Source organism: Balaenoptera acutorostrata, chromosome 1, assembly GCF_949987535.1.
Source record: "Balaenoptera acutorostrata chromosome 1, mBalAcu1.1, whole genome shotgun sequence".
Taxonomy (NCBI): Eukaryota; Metazoa; Chordata; class Mammalia; order Artiodactyla; family Balaenopteridae; genus Balaenoptera; species Balaenoptera acutorostrata.
Genome location: NC_080064.1, coordinates 36,061,986 through 36,083,810, shown reverse-complemented (window position 1 = coordinate 36,083,810; position 21,825 = coordinate 36,061,986). Strand labels below are relative to the sequence as shown.

The window sequence follows — 21,825 nt, the reverse complement described above, 5'->3', positions numbered from 1 at the left end:
ACGGGTTCGATCCCTGGTCCGGGAAGATCCCCACATGCTGCGGAGCAACTAAGCCCGTACGCCACAACTACTGAGCCTGCGCTCTAGAGCCCGCGAGCCACAATTACTGAGCCTGTGTGCCACAACTACAGAAGCCTGCGCGCCTAGAGCCTGTGCTCCACAACAAGAGAAGCCACTGCAATGAGAAGCCCATTGCGCACCACAACGAAGGGTAGCCCCTGCTCGCCCGCAACTAGAGAAAGCCCACACACAGCAACAAAGACCCAACGCAGTCAAAAAAAAAAGAAGATTGGCTGTGATGGGGAAGATAAAGAGAAGATGGCACCTGGAGGACGGGTTGAAAGGGAGGTTTTTACATTCATGTTTCTTTTTTTTTTTAAAGATTTATTTATTATTTATTTATTTTTGGCTGTGTTGGGTCTTAGTTGCGGCACACGGGATCTTTGTTGAGGCATGTGGGATCTTCGTTGTGGTGTGTGGGTTTCTGTCTGGTTGTGGCGTGCGGGTTTTCTCTCACTAGTTGTGGCGCCCAGGCTCCAGGGCACGCGAGCTCTGTAATTGTGTCACGGGGGTGTAGCTGCCCCGCGGCATGTGGGAATCTTAGTTCCCTGACCAGGGATAGAACCCGCGTCCGCTGCAGTGCAAGGCGGATTCTTTACCACTGGACCACCAAGGAAATTCCCATTCTTGTTTCTCTTTTTCCTAAGATGTGAAAGATAATATTTATTTATTTATTTAATGCTGATGGGAAGGAGCCAGCAGAGGGAGACGGTGTTGATCCAGTGGAGAGAAGACGGACAGCAGATGGGGCAGAGTCTCTGAGGAGGGAAGGGTCTGGGGGACCCCCAGGGTTGGGAGTGACAGCTGCAGGTACAGAGAGCTGGGAGGGCTCAGCCTTGCAGGGAGCAGGGAGGGGCCCATCTTACCCAGCACCCCAGGGTCCAGTGGGCTCTGGAGGTTTTATGTAATTATTAAGAAAGTCACTCACCACCTCTGAGCCTCATCTGCAAAATGGTGCTAGTGCTAGGGCTCTGTGCAGACGAAATGTGATGATGTCTGCAGGCTGCTTGCACAGGCTGGACACGTGGTGGACCTTGCCTGTGGGCAGCCATCACCCGCCTTAGCATCATATCACCCCCGTTTTAGAGATGGGGAAATGGAGGCTCAGAAGGTTAAACAACAGACAAATCAGACTGATCTGGAGTAGAGCTAGGGTTTGATCCAGCATTCCAAATCCTAAACACATCCTACAGCACCCAGGGCCTCCCTGGAGGAAGGAGACGCGGGGACCTATCTGACTGCTCTTGGAATACCCAGAGGGGGCGAGGGCAGCCTTGTTGGGGAAACACACAAACCTGCTGGGGGCCCAAGTGGTATGGGGACATCACAAAGGTTCAGGAAGCCTCAGTTTGCCTCACCCTTGCCCCGACTGCCCTCTGAAGGAGGTTCCGGACTCTCCCAGTCTGCAGTTGTCTGCAGAGCCTGTCCTCTCAGTGAGATCGTCTCAGATAGGACGCCCCTGCCCGACTTGGGGGTGGGGAAGAGTCTCCTGCCCACCCCCCTGCACACTGCACGCCCCTCCCCCACACCTCCAGACAGCAGCTCCCTGCTCTCCTTCCGCACTGCCATCACCCTCTCTCGACTGGACACTCCACCAACCTAACCAGCTGCGTCCCTAGTCTCTATTCAGCAGCCAGAGTGAAGCGGCAGCCTCTTCCCTGATCAAAACCCTCCAAAGGCCTCCCAAGATTTAAATCCCAAGATTTAAACTCCCGTCATGATGGAGTTCAGACCGGGAGCCCTGCCAGGTCTCACCCCAGCCCTTCACACCCCCCAGAGCCCTGGCTTCCAGTCCACTGGATAAGCAATACCCCCTGCGCCTCAGGGCCTTTGCATAAGCCGTTCCTTCTGCCACAAACCTCTTAGACTACCTCTTTACCCACTACCTCCTATTCACCTTTCTGATCTCAATTTAAACATCATTTCCTCAGAAAACCTTCCTTGGTCCCCCTGCTGTGGCCCCCACCTCCACTAGCTCAGTTCTGGGTTTTAGGCTCTCTGGAGACTCCCGCCGCCTCTCTCACAGCACTGCTCATGGTTTGTTATGTACACGTGTGAGGTTATTACTTTCTCCACACTTTGGAGGAGTATTTAATTCATGGCTGCTTCCCGACAGAGAACAATAACCCTGGGTAGGGCAGATACCACGCCTGCCTTGCTTCTCCCCCGTCCCAGCGCCCGAACCCATTCCTGGTACAGGGGGGCGGGGCAGGCAAGTGAAGGTGACCTGACAACAAGGGAAGGCCTGCGGAAGATGGAGACCTCAGCCCCTCACACACCACACTGGGGAGCCCCTGCTGCCCGCTGGGGAGAGAAGCCCTGGGTGAAACTCCTGCCTCAACGTGTCAGCTGCAGAAACCAGAGGCTGGAACCTGCTGAACCAGAATGGCCGGGTGAGTGTGCCTGGGGGCGGGGCCTCCACGCCAAACAAAGAACCAGAAGCTGGGGAGGCAGCCAGGTGGGGGGGGTGGGGGGAGGGAGAGAGAGAGAGAGAGAGAGAGAGAGAGAGAGAGAAAGGGGAAGGCCTGAGTACAGGAGAGGCTGGATGGCGCCCAAGGCCTGGGGCCATCAAGGAGGTGGACCCCCCCAACCGCCCCGGAGGCTGGAGAGGGGCCAGAGCCCTGCCAGCCCACCCACCCACCAGGCTCTGGCAAGACTGGCAGCATGCAGCCTGGGGCAGCCCAGGGGGCAGGACCTCCCCTCCAACAGACCAGACCCTCATTTCCCTCAGCCCACTCACCCCCACGGGTGGGCACCTCTCTTCCTGCAGCCCTGCCAAGCCCTCGCCTCTCATCACCAGGCGGACTTTTGGGGAGCACAAACCCTGTGCTGACATTTGTCTCCCCGCTCGCTTCCCCACACTCACTCCTGCTAACTTCTCCAGGCTTTCTTGACTCTTTCAAAAAAAAAAAGCACCTGCCACAGGCCAAGCACAGTGCAGGACACAGCTCAGGCCCTGTGGCCGCGTCACCCCACCCAGGTCTGTGGGCACCCCCCTGCCTTCGTGCGTGCCCTGCCCCTCTTGTGCACCCTACTCTCAAGCCTGTGGGAGACTGCTCTGCGTCCCGCAGCCCGTGGGCCACAGTGACCGGTCAGGTCCCCAGGCAGGCAGGCAAAATCAGGTGACTTGACCACTTTGCCCAGTACTGACCCAGAGCTAGTGTTTGGGGAGGGTCTGAACAGAACTTCTGAAGACCACGTGTCCGGAGGGGCTTTTTGCCCCACCAGGATGTGGGTCCACCTCCCCTCCCCTAGCACATGGAGGTTGTGGGCTGCACAGGTCTTTGGGCAGCAGCCCCCAGGGGCATGCCCTGGACACGCGCAGGTAGCTGAGCCCATGCAAAGTGGGAGGGAGTGGCCTAAGAAAGGAAACAAGTGGGCTGGCCTGGGCGGGGGTTGGGGTGGGGGGCCCCCCACACCTCCCAGGGTCCAGCCAAACTGAGCCACCTATTTTGTGCCTTCCCTGCAGAGCACACATACACGCAGCAGCAAGGGGTGGTGAGGCAGGGGAGGGAGGCGGGTTTCCCAGGCCCTGAAAAGTCTGATGAGCTGGGTGCTCATTAACGCTGGCTCCTGTGACCACTCCTGGCATCCCCGGGAGGGAAGCCCGTTCAGAGACAACCCTGGTTTCCCAGGGGACACACTGGGAGCCCCAGGTCACGGCCTAGGATGGAGGGAGCACATACTAAGTGCCAGGTGCCTTGAACATGTGACCTCCGTTAACCTTTCCAGGTAGAAGTGATTATCCTCATTGTGCAATAGGAAAACAGGCCCTGAGAGAGAAAGCAACCTGCCGGAAGTTCCATGGAGGGCAGAGTCTAGCTGGGCCACCAGGTCCTGCCTCCCCAAGGATGAGGAGGAGGGCACCGCAGAACTGCGTGCAGCACCCTGCCATGTTCCAGCTCCCCAGGCTGGGTGGGGGCGGTGATACGACAGACACATCCTCAGCTACTTAGGCCTCTGCCCCCTACCTACACTCCTAGCCATCAGGCATCCTGCTCTGGGCTCCTATGATTCCAAGTAACTGGACTGTGCTAAGCTGTCTGGGGACAAAAGCGAGATGGTCCTCATCATGGTCCTCCCATGGGCTCCAGGGGGAAGCCCAGGCCCGTTCCTGCTTCTTCCCCCTAATCTCATCTCATCAGGCAACGGCCCCCATTAGCAAATGCCCACTCAACCTTCAGGGCTCCCGTTTTCTAGGAAGCCCCCTACACCTGCCCACCACGATGCTTAGGTCACTACCTCTGTGTCAGCACCACCCCAGCACAGTGGACGCTGTAGTAACCCACACTGCGGGCTCCGAAGGCAGGCCCGTGTGGATTCTTCCCACCGAGCACCTGACACGCACACAGCAGATCAGCAGAAACCTCTTCCTGCTCAGGACCACCTCTGGCCCCACGAGCCTCCCTCGTGAGAAGCCATGAGCCCCAGCTGGGGGAGCCGCCGAGCCCCACGTGCCCAGGTCCCCGTCGGAGCTGACTCGGCATTGACGCCGGGGCCCCTGGGCTAACCCTTGGCAGCTGCTTCTCCGCCCCCCTTCCCTGCACTCCCCTCAGAGGCCAGGGCCCCCATTCATTTGTCTCGTTAAGAGGCCTATAGAAACACATTTGTCCGCTCTGCGCTCCACTGCTCCGGTCGTCAATTCTCCGGGGCGCCTGCCCTACCTTTTGCAGCAGCTCTGTCCACGTTGACTACTCACCCCAGCTAGCAGTCTCCCAGGCCCAGCCCAAGCCTGGCCATGATGCGGGGGACAGATCCAAACGTATGTGCAGTGTTCCTGGGGTCAGGTCATCTCAGTCTCCAGCCCATGCCCCTCTCCCGTGGCTCTCTGCCTGGAAGCAGAGCTCAACTCACCTACATTGGCATCTCCAGCTGGTTCCTACCTTCAAGACCCTGGTCTTTGGTCCTTAAGGGACCAGCACGGAGGTTCTTGGCCTCTGCTCTAAAAATTGTTCTGCCCTGCCCCCTGAGTCCTACTAGGGGTTCAGGCCCGACTCCACCCCTACACTCACTCATCTACCACACTCCAGGCCCTGAACTGGACAATCGTCTGACCCCTCAGGATTCACAGTCCGATGGGACAGACAGACCTGAAGCAGTCACAGGTGCCCAGGGGAGCAGCACATGACCCAGGCTCCTAGAGGAGGTGATGGCTCCAGGTGAGTGGGAACTCATCAGGTGAAGGGGATGGGGAAGAGGGTTCCTATCAGAGGAAACAGAAGGAACAGAGGCCTGGGAGCATGGGAGCAACCGAGAAGTCAGCACGGCGGGGGCGTGGGGTGGGGCAGGTGAAGGATGAGGTTGGCAGAGGCTTAAAGATGCAGGGCCTGGACCCCAAGGCTTGATCCTAAAGGCGACAGAGGAAGAGAGCGAGGGGTTTTAAAATGAGGGGCGACATGATCAGGCTTTCATTTTGCAACACGACTCCTACCATGGAACAGAGACTGGACGGTGAGGACAGAGACTGGAGACAGGGAAGCCACTGGGAGGTTGCTGCTTGCAAAAGCCCCAGCAAGAGCTGAGCATGGCTTGGGTGAGGGCAGCGGAGAGAGAGGTGGACGCATTCCAAAGATATTCAGAAGGGAGAAACAGCGGTACTTGGTGATGGATTGGATGTGGGTATGAGAGAGGGAGGAGGCTGGGAGGAGGCCCAGGTTTCTGACTTGGGTGGCTGGGTGGGTGGGAAAGCCATTCACCAGGAGAGAGAACACAGAAAGACGGGCAGGTCTGGGAGGATGAGGGTGAGGGTACAGGTTCCAGCATGTTTGGTCTGAGTAGGAGGGAAGACAGTTATGCTCCCAGGATGTACTGTCTCCAAAAGCCCAGCCGGGTGGTCCTCCCTCTGCTCTCAAGCTCCCATTTGAAGGCCCTAAGAGCGTCCAGAGTGAGGGTCGGGGAGCAAGGCCAGGACTTCAGTGTCTAAGGGCTGGCTCTCACAAGCCTTCGCCTCCGTGCCATTGTCAGTCCCACCCAGTGACTTCTACCCCAGCCTGCCCCTGCAGGCTCAAGCTCTCTCCCAGCAGCCCCAACCGGGCTGGAGATCACCCGCACCCCCAACCCCTCCCTGTTCCTGCTAGCTGAGCCCTCTCATCACCCGCACCTCAAGGTTCCCATTACCCCTCACCCCGAGCCCCGGGAGGAATGCCCTCTCCTTCTACTTGCTCTACTGGCCCCACCCAACCTGGAGGACAAAGGGCGGGGCGCTCCAGTCCCACCCCCTCCAGGATCTGGTCCTGAATAATTAATGAGCCATTAGGAGAAAGGGTTTGGGTGGGGCAAGAAGACAGCTCTGCTCCCAGACACAGGGAGAGGGGGGTGGGGGAACCCTATGGCCTGCTGACCCCTGGGCTGACCCCCAGGTTGGCCCTTTGCCACCTCTGGGCTCCGGACAGGATGGGAACAGCTCTGTTCCCCAGGGACCTTGGCTCCGACCTCGCCCCTCCCCCTCAGTGTGCAGATTGGCTAAATCTGCCCTGTGCCCCGCCTCCCACCGGTAACCAAGCAGTGGTAACCATGGCAACGGGGCGGGCTGCGGCCAGTCTTATAGTGCCAGGCAGGGGGAAGGGCGGCAGGAAAGGGACCAAAGTTCGGAGTTGGATCTGGGCAGGGGACAATCCCATCTCCCCCCATACACAGAGAGGGGCGCTGGAGCCCAGCTTCCTGTGGCCAAGTGCAATCTTCCCCCATTCTCAGGGCTGAGGGGCTGGGGGAGGGGGATGCCCCTCTGCCTTGAAGTGGGGAGGGGAAGGAAGTGCTCAGTGTCTACACACAGGTCTGGTCCAGGGGAAGGGCTATGGTGGCTCGCCTTCCCATCTTTCCCTGGACCTGTGGACACCTCTGGCATCCCACTCACGTGTCCATACATGTTCCTGTGTGCAGCCCCCCATTCCCACACCAACACCGACACGGCCCACACTGTGCCTTCTGCACAGGTCCACAGTGGTGGACAGAGTACACGCCTGAGCACATCACTAATGACCACACGAATCCTGGACATGTCTCACCTCCACCCCATAAACAGGGTCACACTCAGACACGCCCCACCCTGGCGCACCTTAAGAGACATGCGGGTATTCCACAGGATGCTCCAAGGAAGAACGGGGCTGGAGTATTACTTGGAGGGGGGCTCTCCAAGTGGGGGGGGCTCTCTAGGACAGAAGGTCTGGAGGTGTATCTAGCCATCCTGTCTCTCCTAGTGGCTGGCCTCGTCCCCCCTTCCAGAGTCCTGCTGGGAGGAATGCACCTTTCCATCTAGGAGATCCCATGCCTTGAGAGGTCAGACTTACTGTCGCCGTGGGCACCCGCCACCAAACCAAGCATCACGAGTGCGGGCACGAGGTGCACCATCGTCCTCCCTGAGGCTGGCTCAGGGGCCATCCAGGGCTCCAGCACCACAGCCAGCCGCAGTCCAGGACAATCAACCTGTGACAGAGAGAAGGGCAGAGCCAATTAGCTGGTACCCACCAATGTCTTATTGCCCACATGCCACCTCCTGGCCCCCACTCACCACCAAGACCACCACTCATCATCGTTGACCACCCAGAGCCTAGTTCAACAGATACCCCCTCCTGTGGGGTATGCGCAATGACCACCCAGACCTTCCGACCCCTGTGAAAACCCAGGCTCCTCATCGATCCCCTAGTGACTCCAAGGATAACCCACCAGTCACACTGTAGGGAGAGAGTACAAGAGGCCCCCCAGGTCATTCTCTAAACCTGAGTAGGGGGCAGGGGCTACTGAGACCAGACGATGTATAGGGATGTTCTGTTCCAGACCTAGAATTTCCAACTTGCCTCCATAAGGGGACTGGGACAGGGAAACGGGGTCCGAGAGACACAGAGACACACAGGTGGAGACAGAGACCAAACAAAGCAAGACCGAGACGGAGCAGTTAGCAGACCCACAGAGGCCAGGGACTCCAGAGTCCCTGGGGTCTCCTGTTGCCCCTCCTCTCCCCAGCAGAGCCCGCATGCTGGGCACAAACCTCAGAGCACAGCCTTGGTCGTGGCAGACAAGATCCAGGTATCAGAGGCTTGGAGCCAAAGCCACAACCCGTCCGGGCTCGCCAGGACGTGCTCTGGACAAGTTGCACCCGCCCCGCCTGGTTACCCTCATCCTACCCAATTCCCATGGCACCTTCCCACTCCACAGGAAACCACAGGGAGGCCCTAGTGGCCAGGACTGGGGGTGCTGGACCCTAAGAGTCGACCTCACACCTCCTCTGCCCTTGCCCCAGTGGCCCAGAGCATATCAAGGGGTGGGGTGCACTTGCTCACAACTGCCATCCGGGCTGAGCCAGGAACCTGCGCATGGGGAAGACCATTCGGGATTGCCTGAATGCCCCCAGGCCTTTGCTTACAGGGCTCCTCAGCCAGGTGTGCCCCCGCCGCCCACTCTGCCCAGCACCAATGTGGAGCCCTCAGCGTGGCCACACGAGATGGTACAGATACACTGCTATCACTCTCCAGCCCCGGTGGCGAGCTCCCAAGGGTCTCTCTCCCATGGCTCCCTTTCAGGGGGCTTCTGGGGATCTGTGCCAGTGCCCACCAGCTCTGCTTACACCTTGCTTTGGGCCAGGGGCTGGTGCACAAAGCCCCTCATTAATGCTCTGGAGACACAACAGGGCGCAGAAGGGGAGTGAGTGACGGTGAACACACCTGGGGGCCCCACAGTGGTACCTACGGATTCTGGTGGGAGAGTGGGGATCAGACCCAGGTGCCAGCTGACCCACAACGGTAAGAATATTTGCAAGGAGGTGACAGGGCTGGTGAACAGGAAGAGGCAGGGCTCAAAGATGGCTCTGCTCCTCCCTGGAAATTAGACCCTAGTCTCAACTGGGACAGTCAAAGGTCATAAGATCAGAGGGCAGGAGGTGAGCAAAGGTGCTGGGACAAAGCAGGTACAACTGTGAAGTGAGGTAGGGGTTGAACACAAAGGGGAAAGGGTGGGAGATGTCCCTTGTCCCAAGATCTCACCGAAAGTCTGAGACAGGCTGAGCAGCAAAAGCGAGCACACTGAAGCAGCATGGTGGGCGTCCAGCCCCGTTTACACCACGCCTGGGCTTCCGCTCAGTGTGGCGAGACCAGGAGAGAGGAAGTCCCCAGCACCATGCCCCATACGGCCAACTTGGGATGGAGGACATGCATCACTAAGGCCCTGTCTGTCTGGGCTTGGTCATCATGGCACTGTTGTGCAGCAGTGCGACCAACGATAGAATTCAACTTCCCAGCAGACGTCAGGTGGTGAACTGCCCGGCCAGGGTGTCATGGGGGTATAGCCCCTTGATACAACCATCTTGCAGCTCCTGGTACACATATCAGTGGTGTGTTACACCAAAGGACAGAGGCAGAGGGGACTAGTACAGACATCATGGGGTGCAACAATACAATATTCAAAGAGGCTTCACTCCCAGGTACAAACAGTCGGGGTGTGAACCCTCCTCCCAGTGCAGACATCATGGGGGCATAACCCTCAGGAACACACACCATGGGGGGCATAGCTCCCTGGTATGGATGTAAAGGGGATGAAGCTACAAAGAAGAGACATTATGGAGGTACAACTGCATAGCACAATCATCATGGGGTGTAACTCCCCAGTACAATGATCACGGAGGCGTAATCCCCTGTAGCTGCCTTGGTACAGTAATCATGGCAGTGCAACTCCCAGGTAGAGGCACACGGAAGTGTAGCAGTCCTGTCCAGACATCATGTGAGTGTAGACAGACATCATGGGGGTGCAGCTGCCCGATGGACATTATAGGGGTATGTTATCATAGAGGAATAACCCTGTTATACACATCATGGGGTGTCAGTCCCCAGTACAGCCATCAAGGGGGTGTTAATTCCAGAGCAGACATCATGTGGTACACTCTTGGATGAGATTCTGCCCACGGGTGTCAGAGAAACTGGGTTTGCCTCTGGTAACCCCACCCCCACTGTGACAAAGACAAGTGGCCGTGACTTGGGGACCCCAGGGTCCTCCTGTGTATCTGGGTCTGGAGTGCCTAGGATACTGTTCGGATGCAGAAAGTAGGACAGACAGAGGTGAAAAAGTTGAAAACAATGACATTCCCTCCCAGAGAGCTCTTCCCAGTGGTCCACGGACACGAGGACACTCAGAGAGATGGGAAGACGCGGGGACACACAGACATGGACACGTTCTCAGGGAACTACTCCGGCAACCACAGAGCTGTCCGGGCCAGGGCCTCTCCCTAACCAGCTCCTGGTGTCAGCAAGCTGCCTCCGCCCCAGACTCTGGGCACACAGCCTGCCCCAGTGTCAGGCGGCGCAGGCCACTCCCAGCTCCAGGGCCCCGCATAGGAGGAGTCCTGGCTCCTGGGTCTGGCCTCCCGTCTAGACGCTGGCCCTGCCCCCACCCCAGAGCGCTCAGGATCACCTGTGGGGAGGTGGCGGGAGGGGAGCAGGGAGGTGGACCCACGCTAGCCTTGCTGGGGTAGCTGAGAACCTTCTGAATTCAGTGCAACAGCGTTAAGAGCTGAGCGTCCACTTCCGCCCACGGCTGGGTGAGTCTGGGCTCTCAACAGCCGAGATGAAAACATGGCCTGAGCACTTGCACGCTCAGCTCGTCTCTGAATTGCACTGCGGACCATCGGTTCTACCAACTGATACACTTGGGCAGGAAAACAATTCCATACTGAACGATATTGTACAATATCATCAAATGCCATTTTTCTACACTCAGATTTTGCTACATCAGTGTAAAGCTGCCAACTGCCCTTTCTTGGGAAGAACTGTCCTTTATTCTGAAATTACGTCCTTGGTGTTAAAATGTCCTTTCTTGTAGGAAGTGATAGTGATAGCAGATACCAGTTGTTTTTTTTTTTATAATGTCCTTACTTGGCAAGATAAAAAATTGCCAACCCCATGTCTGGCCCCCAGGTACTTTTGGAAACTACTGGTTTGTGAAATTGAAGAGCCTGGGAATCACTGCTCTGAGGGAAAAGGAAGGAGCAGGCCCCACATCAAGCCACAGGATTCGAATACAAACGTCACGGAAAGGCCTGTTACACAGAGGCTACGTCACCGCCGTGCGGCCCACCCAACCACCCCTGCCAGCCTCAATGGGGGGCCCCCCAGGAGAGATCATGTGACGCCAGACATGCGGGGGGTGGTTCCCTGGCTGGAGAACATCTGGGATCATTCCGAGGCTTCCTCATGAATATGCAAACACAAATTGATTTGTTTCCCTTGGGCACGTGTTATTATTCACAAATATTAATTAGTCTCCAAATACCACCTGTTCCTACAGCCTCCTCCCTGCTTCCTCCCCAGGCCAGGACCCTGGCTCTCAGGAGGCTGGGGCCCCAAAATGGACATCAGCAGAAGGAGGGGTATCCAGGGCCCCAAGGAGCGGCCGGCGAAGGGGAGAGGCCAGCGCTTGGGGCAGAGGAGCGTGAGAGCAGGCAGAGCCCTGAGCGGAGCTGTTCATCTTCTAACCGGTGGGCAGCTAACCGAGCCCTTTTGTCACGTCCCGGACACTTCACCACGTGGCACTGCAGCAGTGGCCGCAGAAGTGGGAACACGCCTTGTTACACTTGGGAAGGGAAAACCAACATGTTTCCAACTCTCACTAAACCAACCACCAGATTACGACGGGAATAAATCAGTCTCAGCCGTGACCCCAGCCCCGGGAAAGGAGGCTGCTGGAGGCTGCCTTTGCTCCTCCAGCCAGTTGGCCAGAGTCTGTGAGCACAGCCAGGATCTGCCCACCCTCCCTCCCTCTCGAAGCTGGGACCTTACGTACCCTCTGGCAGCCCTCAGCTCTTTGGTCTCCCCTGCAAGAGGACGGGGAGCTTAGGAAGAGCATCCCAGAGCCTTGGGGGTGGGGCACAAGCGGCAGCAGAGGCTTAGCTCTGGGGGCAGAAGACCAAGGGAGCCAGCAGAGGCACCTTCCTACAGCTATAACCCCTAAGCCACCAGCCGTCCAGCCTCCTTCCTCTGGAGAGTGGAGCCTCCCTTGGGTTAATGTTCACCGACGTGGCTGTGTCTAGGCCTCTGCACCCACTGTTCTCTCTCTTGTAAAGAATGCCTTGTCCTGGCCTCAGCCGCCTACTCACCCACCAGAACTCAGCTCCCGTGGCCTATCACTGTGAATCTTCCCTGCGGGGCCCTCCCCAGTTTCCCAGATTTGTACAGCACAGCGAAGGCAGCAAGAAGTGGTGTAGACCAGTGCTTCTCAATCCAGGGTGATTTTGCCCTGCCTTGGGACATTAGGCGATGTCTGGAGACATTTTTGATTGTCCGACGGGGATGGGGGAGTAGGTGCTACTGGCACAGTAGGAAGAAGCGAGAGATGCTGCTAGACATCCTACAATAATGGGCCAGGCCCTACAGCAAAGGGTTATCTGGTCCAAAATGTCAACAATACTGAGGCTGAGAAACCCTGATGCAGACAGCAAGATCCTTTGCCCATGTCACCTAAGGCCTGCTGCCCTGGTCCCTGCCCCAGAACTCAGTCCCTATGGGTACCCTGGGCCCCAAATACCCCAGGTAGGTTTGACATATATTAGCTGTACCTAGGCCTCGGGATCTCACAGCACCTTCCCCTCCCCCTCCAAGTCAGTCTTGCCTCCAGAGCTGGACCGTACAGCACACCCCACCCCTACCCCTTCAACAGGCCATCAGCAAGTGGCCTCCCCAGAGGACAGAGGGCTCCAATTTCAGGCACCTTTTATGGTGACACTGGGCTCCCAGGAATGTCAGACTCATCATCTGAGGATAGCCAGGTGAAAGGTATCTCCACACCCACCCTCTCCATCTGACCTTTCCAACCTGTGACGCAGCCTTCCTGCCGCACCTTCTACATAGTCCCATAGCTCACCTCACCACGCACGGGGCCTGCCCCCAGCAGATACCCAATACATGCTCATTTCCCTTCCACACCCAGACCAGACCCATCTCTTCCACAGCCCTCTTCACCAGCCATCATGCAGAACTGTCCAGTGGGCCTTACTGGGCCTTGAGCCAGAAGGCAGGGTGATGAACAAGACAGTCATGGGCTCTGCCTTCAAGGAGCTTATAGAGGATGGCCCAAGCAGAACGCATCCTCCCCAATCCCACTCCTTCTCCAGGTCCCCATCTCTGTGACAAGCACCACCATGATCAGCCACCCAAGCCAGCCAGGCCTCCTCAAATTCTCCCTTTTCCTCACCCCACGTAAGTCACTGGTCAATACGTTTGAATCTGCCCTGGCTCCACCCCAACCACTGCCGTGTTAGGAGGACGTCATCAGCGCCCATGTCTTCGGTGGGCTTCCTGCCTCTGGTCACTCCCTTCCAGCCCATCCTGCAAACAAACCAAGGCCCCCTTTCAGCTTACAAAAATGCATATCTGATCAAGGTCCTCAGCTCTGTTTGCTGCTTTATCCCCCAGTAGACATGCAGATAATGTTTCATGAATGAACAAACGAATGGGCAACGGGTAGATGAATGTGTGGATGTTGCTTCTCTGCTTAAGAACCCTCAGTGCCTTCATACCACCCTCAGGAGAGTCTACAGTCTTTAGCCTGACAACCAAGGCCCAGCACACTCTGACTCCAACCTAACTCCCCAACCTCATTCCCTGTAACTCCAACCCACCTGTTCTGTGCTTCTAGCAGAAAGAAAGAAGTGGACCTCAAAGAGACAAAGAAGGATGGGCCCAGATCTTGTGAGTACCCTGATCTTTCTACCACAACCTACAGTCGAACGGAACAGTCTTTTCTACAGAAACATGGTGAATGGGAAGCATAGAGATCCTGGTGTAAGTCCTAGAATGTTACCCGGAAGCCTATTTCACACCTACAGCAACTGATGAGCTGTATATCATTCCCCACCCACCTCCGTCACCCACTCCGGCCATAAACCCGGGAGCCATCCTCAACACCTCCCCTCCCTCATGCCCCACATTCAACCCTTCACCATGTCCTGTCTACTTGGCTTCCCTAAATAACACTCAAATCCCTTCTCTCCACCTCCATCACCCACCGCCTTCCTGGTCTAGGCCTCCATCACCTCTCTGCCACACGCACACTAGATCATGTCACGCCCCTAGTGACAACCCTTCCACAGCTCTCCACCAGCCTGAGTCAAAATCCAAGCTTCTCGGCCTGGCCCTCGGCACCCCTGCCCGGCCACAACTTGGGGGACACTCACCAGGTCTCTGACTGCTCACGCCAGTCGCTCTTGGACAACCAGCACTGAGGGCAGGGCACTGGGGCCTCCGCTCCTTCCTGGAAAGAGAGAAAAGGATAAGGAAACATTAAGAATTTCATTACAGCAGAGCAGGTATTGACACAGAAAGACATTCAAAATTTGCTGTTTACGCAGGGGGAAGAAAAAGCAGGTTATGGAACTGTTCCTGCAGGACGAGCCCCATTTAGAAAAATGCCCATCTCTTCACTTCATTTACTCACTCCTTCCATACTCCTGAGCACCTAGGACGTGCCAGGCTTTCTGCCAGGCACCCTGCATACAGCCGTGAACAACACAGACCAAGTCCCTGACCTCAGCAGAAAAACTTGTGTCCAAACTCCTCAGCACCACCCTCCAGCACAGCAGTCGGCGCCGCCCACCTCTGTAGCCCAACCTGGCCACGCTCCCTCCCGCCAGCCAGCCAGCCAGCCAGCCAGCCCGCCAGCCTGAAAACTTCCTCTTCTGATCCTCGAATGTGCCATCTTCTTGCAGTCTCTCAGCCTTGCCCGGGCCCTATGCCACTGCCTGGACCGCACTCCCCACCTCTTCTAGCCAGTGAGCCCTCGGATCTCAGAGCCAAGAGCATTTTCTCAGGGAGGCCTTCCAGGATGTCCCAGACTACACGCCTGGACCTTGCCTTGGAGTGGTGACCACGATATGATTTATTTATTTACACAATTGCCGAGTGGCCGCTGAGTCACAACCATAAGCTCAGTGCATGCCGGCTCACCTCCGTGTCCCCAGCACCCAGCAGAGAGCCGGCACATAGTAGGTGCTCCATCAAGATATGCTGACTGAGCGGATGAACGTGTGAATGAGTTCACAGAAAACAGCCCAGCCTGGGAGAACCGCGCCAGCATCCATGCAGCCTTCAAAGAAGCTTCAGAAGCAATATTTATTTTTGACACTCTGCTGCTCTATAATTTTTAAAATGAAGGTGTGCCCCTGGACGCCTCCTCCGCTGGCACACACAGGGCGACAGAGCCCGGCGCCTTCCTTCCAGAACCATTACTGAGCTCCCACCAGCGTGGGCCCTGTCCTGAGTGGGGGCAGGGGTCGGACACGCCCGCTCCCCAGCTCAGCAACCGGCCCCCCGCTGCCCACTCCACGCAGGCCACACCTCGCCCCGTTTCTCCTCGGCCTCACGCCCCCACGTGCACAGGGATCCCGACCCACGCTGAAGCTCCACCCTGGCTCATCCCCAAACGGACACACAGGAACAGGGTCAGGGAACGACCCCAGGGAGCAACCCGAGGCCAGCCTCCCACACCTGGCACCTGGGAATCAGCCTCGCTTGAGACAGACTGCCTCTGCGACACAGGGGAGGTCCTCGTGCCTGAGCATGGCCAGGACAGGCCTGGGCAACCCACGACCACCCGCGCTGACCCTGCAGCCCACACCCTCTCCTGCCTCCATCACCCCTCCCCCCACAGCTCACAGCCCGGGCCTCAGGATGGCCGCAGGCTTCCGTCTCCCAGCCCACCGGCTTCTCCGCAAAGTTCCCTGTGGCCTCCCTGCTCCCAGCACACAGGCTGCCGGGCGGGTCTGGCCAGACAAACCAGCTTCCGTGTCCCAAACTCAAAGGCCCGTTTGTCTGGGGACGCCTGCCGGGGCCTCACAGGGCCAGATGTGAGGCTGTCAGCTCCACCGTTGCTCAGGGACCCTGGGGCAGAGGGGCAGAGTCTGAGGTAGAGAATGGGGAGGGTCCCCCAAGCCAGCTGCACTACTGCCACGCCTGAGGCCACACCAGGAGCACTGGGCTGGGCACCTGGACCTAAGCTGAGCAAGAGCCACACCTGGATAGAGGGATGTGCCCCAGATGGCCTGGAGGTGGGTCAGAGAACAGACAAAACAGGCACAGAACCTCGCACTTGGAGAGACCCTATAGCACAAATAGGATTCTAGAAGAGCCAGAACAGCACCTGGAACCACCGGTGCCCCAAAATAACCTAGGAGGGCGATCAGAATCACCTGTCAGAGTCACCAGTAGCAGCTCCCAGAACCACCCCAGACACAACAACAATCAGGGCTGCCGGCTGTGCCCAGGAGACCAACTAGAAAGCTACTCAGAAACGGCCTGACTGGTACCGGACCCAAGTTAGGAATCACTGGTTGGCACACACAAAGGCCTCATAAGGGGTGAGGTTGGCAGCCGTGACCAAGATCAGGTAAGCAGGCCTTGGCACCAAGCCGGGGCTGGCCCCTGGCAGGGCTCTCCGTCATTTGCCAAGCCTGGAACCTGGCCTGACAGGGGGACAAGGAGCAAGCTGAAATCTAGAGGAGCACGGACGCCCCTCCAGAGCAGCCCTCAGGCAGCCCTGGTAGCTGCACCAGAACAGTCCCCAGAAACAGCTACAACACTGCCGAGGAGCCAAAACCATTGTTCTCAGATCTGGAGGCTGGCGACACAGAGCCTGGGTGCATCTGGACCTCAGAGGCAGACACCTCGCTAGAGGGCCCAGGGCCCAGGGTGGGTTGGGGGGACAGGGAACCCAACACACCGAAGCTGCTCCTTCTCAGAATCCCCTTCCACCCGCTCCCAATGTGGGGTCTCTTCCCCAGGGCTTCATCCTCTAGTCTTCTCACACCAGCCCACCTGAAGGTCAAATACACCTGAGCAACACACACAATCCCAGCGATGACATGAGGGCTGAGGGCTGGGCACTTAGGTTAGGTAAGCCAGCTAACCTAAGCTCAGAATTGCAGCTACTTTAGGTGAGCAGATGCCCAAACCATAACAATGTCTAGTTTTTAAAGCCGCTCTCACTGAGATTCTGATGGGGATGGGTTTGCACCTCGCCCTTTGAGGATTATTACAATAACAACTGCTAACACTGAGATGGCAGTGCTTATTAGATGCCAGGCCCTATTCTAAGAACTTTCTGCATATTAACTTCAATCCTCATAACAACGCTGTGAGACATGGAGCTTTGTTATACCCATTTGACAAGTGGGAAAACTGATTCAGAGATGTTAAGCAACTTGCTCAAGGTCACGCTGCTATTAAGTGGAGTTGAACCCAGCAGTTTGAAACTAGAGTCTGCGCTCCTCACCACTGAAGTTGTCTTCTCTTGAACACAGCTCTACACCCTCTCATATAACTCTCCATCCTTCCTCTGGCGCAGACCTCTCTCCCCAACTCCAGATCCTCACACACAACCACCTCCTAAAAGTCCCCCACCCGACCCTCAAATGCTCCAAGCATCTCAAAAACAACATGTCCAACCCTGAGCTCATTATCTGTGCCCCAAATCTACCTCTCATCCCCAAGTCCCCGGCTCAGTAAAGGCCTCACCCACTCACTCCCAGGAACCTGGACCCCTTCCTCTTCCTCACCCCCACATCCAATAAATCATCCTGCCCTAATAAATGTGCCTTCTAAATGGCTCCATGCTACCAAGCCACAATTCTCTCTCACCTGACTTACTTGTACCCTTCTCCTCACTGGGTATCCTGTCTCCATTTACTTCCCGTAGCCACAGAATCCTCTTCCAGAAGCATGAATCTGATCATAGCACATTCCACACACACACACACCCTGAAGCTTTAATTCTTTGATATCTCCCTTTTGTGTTCTCACAGTAAAGTTACAGTAACTTAACAGGGCAATAGAGATCCTCTGTGATTTGCTGTAACTCTGAACACGCCACTAGTGATAAGATCTCTGAGTGTTTAGTCATACTGTTTTTTTTTTCTGCCTAGAGTGCCCTTTCTTCAATTGGAAAACTCCTATTCATCCCTCAAAACGCAATTCAGATAGCCCGTTTTCTTGGTCTTCTTTGAGACTCATCTCTCCTTGATCTCTGAACTCTCCCCTGCCTCGTGGTGAACTCCCCCAATCTTGTAAACTCAGCTCAGAACTGCAGCTGCTTTAGGTGAGCTGTTGCTGAGCTCAACCTCAGCAGCTCCTGAGGGGTGGGCTGCCTCTTCTACACAGTTGTTAGTTCCACAGGAAGCATGGCAGCCTGGCTGAAAGTGCCTAGCCCAAAGTCTGGCACACACTCGGCAATCAATAAGAGGTTACTGAATTGCTCTGCGTTCCCATGATGCAATCTGTTCCCCCCGGGACCATAAGCTCCTCAAGGGCAGGGCCCTGGCTGCAAGCTTGGCCCAAGAACACGGCAGTGTCAGTCACATGGGAAGCGACAGCCACTGCTGCTGATACACTGCCACACAGTCCCCTTAGATTCTCACAACAGCCTTGGGAACTGGCCAGGGTTGGATTACCTCTCCCATTTTACAGGGGGTGAAACTGAGACTCAGGGAGGAAGGGATCTCCTCAAGGTCTCAAACTGGAAAATGAAGGGGCTGTAGCATGTGTCACAGCCTCTGTAGGAAGAGGTCTGGGTCCCATCTCTCTCTGACTAAGGGCCCTCAGTACTGGACTCCTACAGTTAGGACTGATGGGAGAAAGAGTGGAGGGAGCGCAGAGAGCCAAGGCCAGCATTTTGCTGCACAGCAATACAATTCCCAAGAAAAGTAGCGAGTCTACTCTTACTGCAACCGCCCCACCCCCCCACCCCAACCGGTTCACCAGCACCCAAATCCAGCCTCCTCTCCTAGAAGCCCTGGACACCACACCCACCCTCACTACGTGCACAAGGCTGACTAGAAGGGAGGCCAGGAGCTGCAGGTGGAAGGAGGGAGGAAGGAATTGTATGAAAACAATTTCCTTGTTAAAGGAAATAAAAGAGGGAAGAGAAAGAGCAAATGGAAAAGAAAACAGAACTACAGAGACATTTCAAATGTCTCTGAGCAAGCAAAAATGTGAGAAAGTGTGTGCACAAGATTCCCTGGTGGCACAGTGGTTAAGAATCTGCCTGCCAATGCAGGGGACATGAGCTTGAGCCCTGGTCTGGGAAGATCCCACATGCCGCGGAGCAACTAAGCCCATGAGCCACAACTACTGAGTCCGTGCGCCACAGCTACTGAAGCCCGCGCGCCTAGAACCCGTGCTCCACAACAAGAGAAGCCACCACAAGGAGAAGCCCACGCACCGCAACGAAGAGTAGCCCCCACTCGCCACAACTAGAGAAAGCCCGCGTGCAGCAACGAAGACCCAACACAACCAAAAATAAATAAATAAATAAATGTATTAAAAAAAAAAAATGCATGAGACTGCAAGTGTGCACACACCCTCCCTGGACTGTGCATAGGGGTGCAGTGAGAGCACAAACAAGCACATAGACCGGTACATGGGTGTGCAAGCACAGCAGATTTCTGAGCTCTGGCTGCCATGCAGGCCCAAGTGTGCAAGTGGGAGGGCATTCAGGAGACAAGTGGATGTGGAGTGGGGGTGAGGGGTGGGAGGGTGAGCTGAGTGTGGGAATGAGAGGGGTGTGAGTGTGTGGCCTGGGCCTGGGGCTGCGGATGTGGAGGGCTGTGCCTGGGGAGGTACACCTGCTCCTTCTTGAAGCCCTGGGCTCATTCATATAATCAGTGAAAAACGGGGATTTTCTTGCTTCCTGAAGCAGGCGTTGATAAGGAGCCAAGCATAGAATTTCCCGAGATTTTCTGACAGAACCCTGCTCTGGATCCCAATGGATCCCTCATGCCTCTCAAAGGATCCCTCAGCAGATCTCCTTCCTTCTCAGGGGATCCCTCACCATTGAGGATCCCCCTGGAAGCATCAGCCGTTGATCCTTTTCCAGGCCTCACACCCCAATGCACTTCTAGGGATTCTCTGGCCAGATCCCGCACCAGGTCACTCTGGATCCCTGCCCCCATCTGCTCAGGAGCCAAAGTGGAGCCTTCATCACCAACACTCAGCAGTCCAGCCTCCCAGGCCTGCCCCGCTGCCCCCAGGGGAATCCAGAGGACCACCTCCCCCATCCCCTCCTGCCAGCAGCCTCCCTTTCTTTTCACAGCTCAGACAGGTACCGGGCTCCCACCCACCAACCTGCTCCAACTCGGGGCCCTGCACTGGGGGTGGGGGGGTGTTGAAAACGGGAGAAAAACTAGCCCCTCCCCCACCCTGGGGTGGAAGAACCAGAGGGGCAGCATTCCAGAGAAACGGTGAGGAGGCCAGCCAGCAGAGGGGCGGCAGAGACTCCAGTCAGTGGGAGACAGAGACATCAAGAGACCAGCGAGAGACACGACAGAGACCCGGGAAGAGAGACCCGGGAAGGGAGACCCAGTGATGGGGGAGGGAGCACAGAGAGACCTGGGAAGAGAGAAAAGACACCCGGGGAGAGCACAGAGAGACCCGGGGAAAGAACACAGAGACCCGGCAAAGAGCACAGAGAGCCGGGAGAAAGAACAGAGAGAACAGGGAGACCCTGAGAGAGTCGCAGCCAGCTGAGAGACTCCAGGATTACTGGGGCGGGGGAGGGGGTGCGGTGGGGATAAGACTGGGAGGCCGTGACACAGGGAGACAGAGATACAGAGACGTTGAAGGGCACAGAGAGACACCGACACACGGAGGGAAACGGAGAAAGAAGCTGAGACAGGATCGTGGGCCAGCGATGAGGACCGGGGCACACACCAGCACGGGACGGGACGCGGGGCGGCGACTGAGTGAACTTTCCGGAGCGGGTCCGAGTGGACACGTCCTCACGGGACAGGTCGCTCCAGGGCCTTCGGGTCGTGGCACCCGGGTGGGGGCGGGAACAGCCCGGCCCGGCCCCTCCCTCCCCAGCCCGCGCCGGCGACCCCGCGGGGTGGGGGGTTCCAAACTCGCGCTCCGCGCACCCCGGGACCGCACGTGCGCCCGAGCCGCGAGCGAGACGGGGGCGCGGCGGCTGCGGATCCCCCGCCGGCTGGGAGGGGGCGCCTGTGCGGCGGGGGCGCGGCCTGGACCCGCCCGGAGCTGGGGTGGCTGAGGGAGGTTGAGGGCCGCCCCCGGAGCGCGTCCGCGCCGGTAGTAGGGGGAGACAAGGCGGGACCCAGGAGTGGGAGCACGGATGCAAAAGGGAAACTTTGCGCTGGGTGGGGGGGCGCGGGCTGCGGCTCAGGTGCGGCGGGAGGGAGGGGGAAAGGGGGAGGAAGGGAAAGGCGGCGAGGGGCGGCGGGGAGGTAGCCAGCCGGCGGCGGGGTGGGGGGGCGCGTCTGCCGCGGGGTAACGCGGGGAGGAGCCGCCGGGCTTGGTGGTGGGCTTAGCCGAGGCTGCGGGCGCGGCAGGTGGGGGCGCGGCCCGGCCTAATCGGCACCCCCCAGCCCCCCGGGACCGCCCCCAGCTCCGCTCGGCGGACGCGGAGAGAGGGCGGGGGAGTGGGAAAGGACGGATGCGGAGGGGACTGGAAGGGGGCCCGGGGGTCACTCACCGCCTATCCAGGGGCCGTCGGTCCGCATGTCCCCCCTAAGCCGCTGGGGCCGCTGCTCCCTCTCCTCTTCTGCCGCCGCCGCCACCGAATCCCACTCCCGCCACCGCTACTCGAGCTAGAGCTGGAGCCGGAGCCGGAGCCGCCGCCTCTGCCGCCGCCGCCACCGCTCCCGCCGCTCCCGCGCCAGCTCCAGCCGCGCGCCCGCGCCCGCGCCCGCGCCCCTGCCCCTGCCGTGCGCGTCCCCGGCGCCGCCCCTCCCCTCGTGCACTCTCGCTTGTAGAGCGGCTGAGACGCGTAGGCCCGACGAGGCCT

General features: G+C 57.8%; 1 protein-coding gene across 4 annotated transcripts in view; it reads right to left on the bottom strand.

Moving 5' to 3' along the window:
* The window catches only part of PTPRF (protein tyrosine phosphatase receptor type F), an 84,248-nt gene extending 62,556 nt beyond the window's left edge, over positions 1-21,692 (bottom strand). For all 4 annotated transcript variants that reach the window (XM_057550191.1, XM_057550197.1, XM_057550203.1 and 1 more), the window contains exons 1-3: positions 21,514-21,692; positions 14,213-14,289; positions 7,347-7,482 (exon numbers count right to left, since the gene is read on the bottom strand). In XM_057550191.1, the coding sequence (XP_057406174.1) occupies positions 7,347-7,437 (91 nt within the window). In that variant the 5' untranslated portion in view covers positions 7,438-7,482; positions 14,213-14,289; positions 21,514-21,692. The remainder of the gene's footprint in view (positions 1-7,346; positions 7,483-14,212; positions 14,290-21,513) is intronic.
* Between the last annotated feature and the right edge of the window lie 133 nt (positions 21,693-21,825).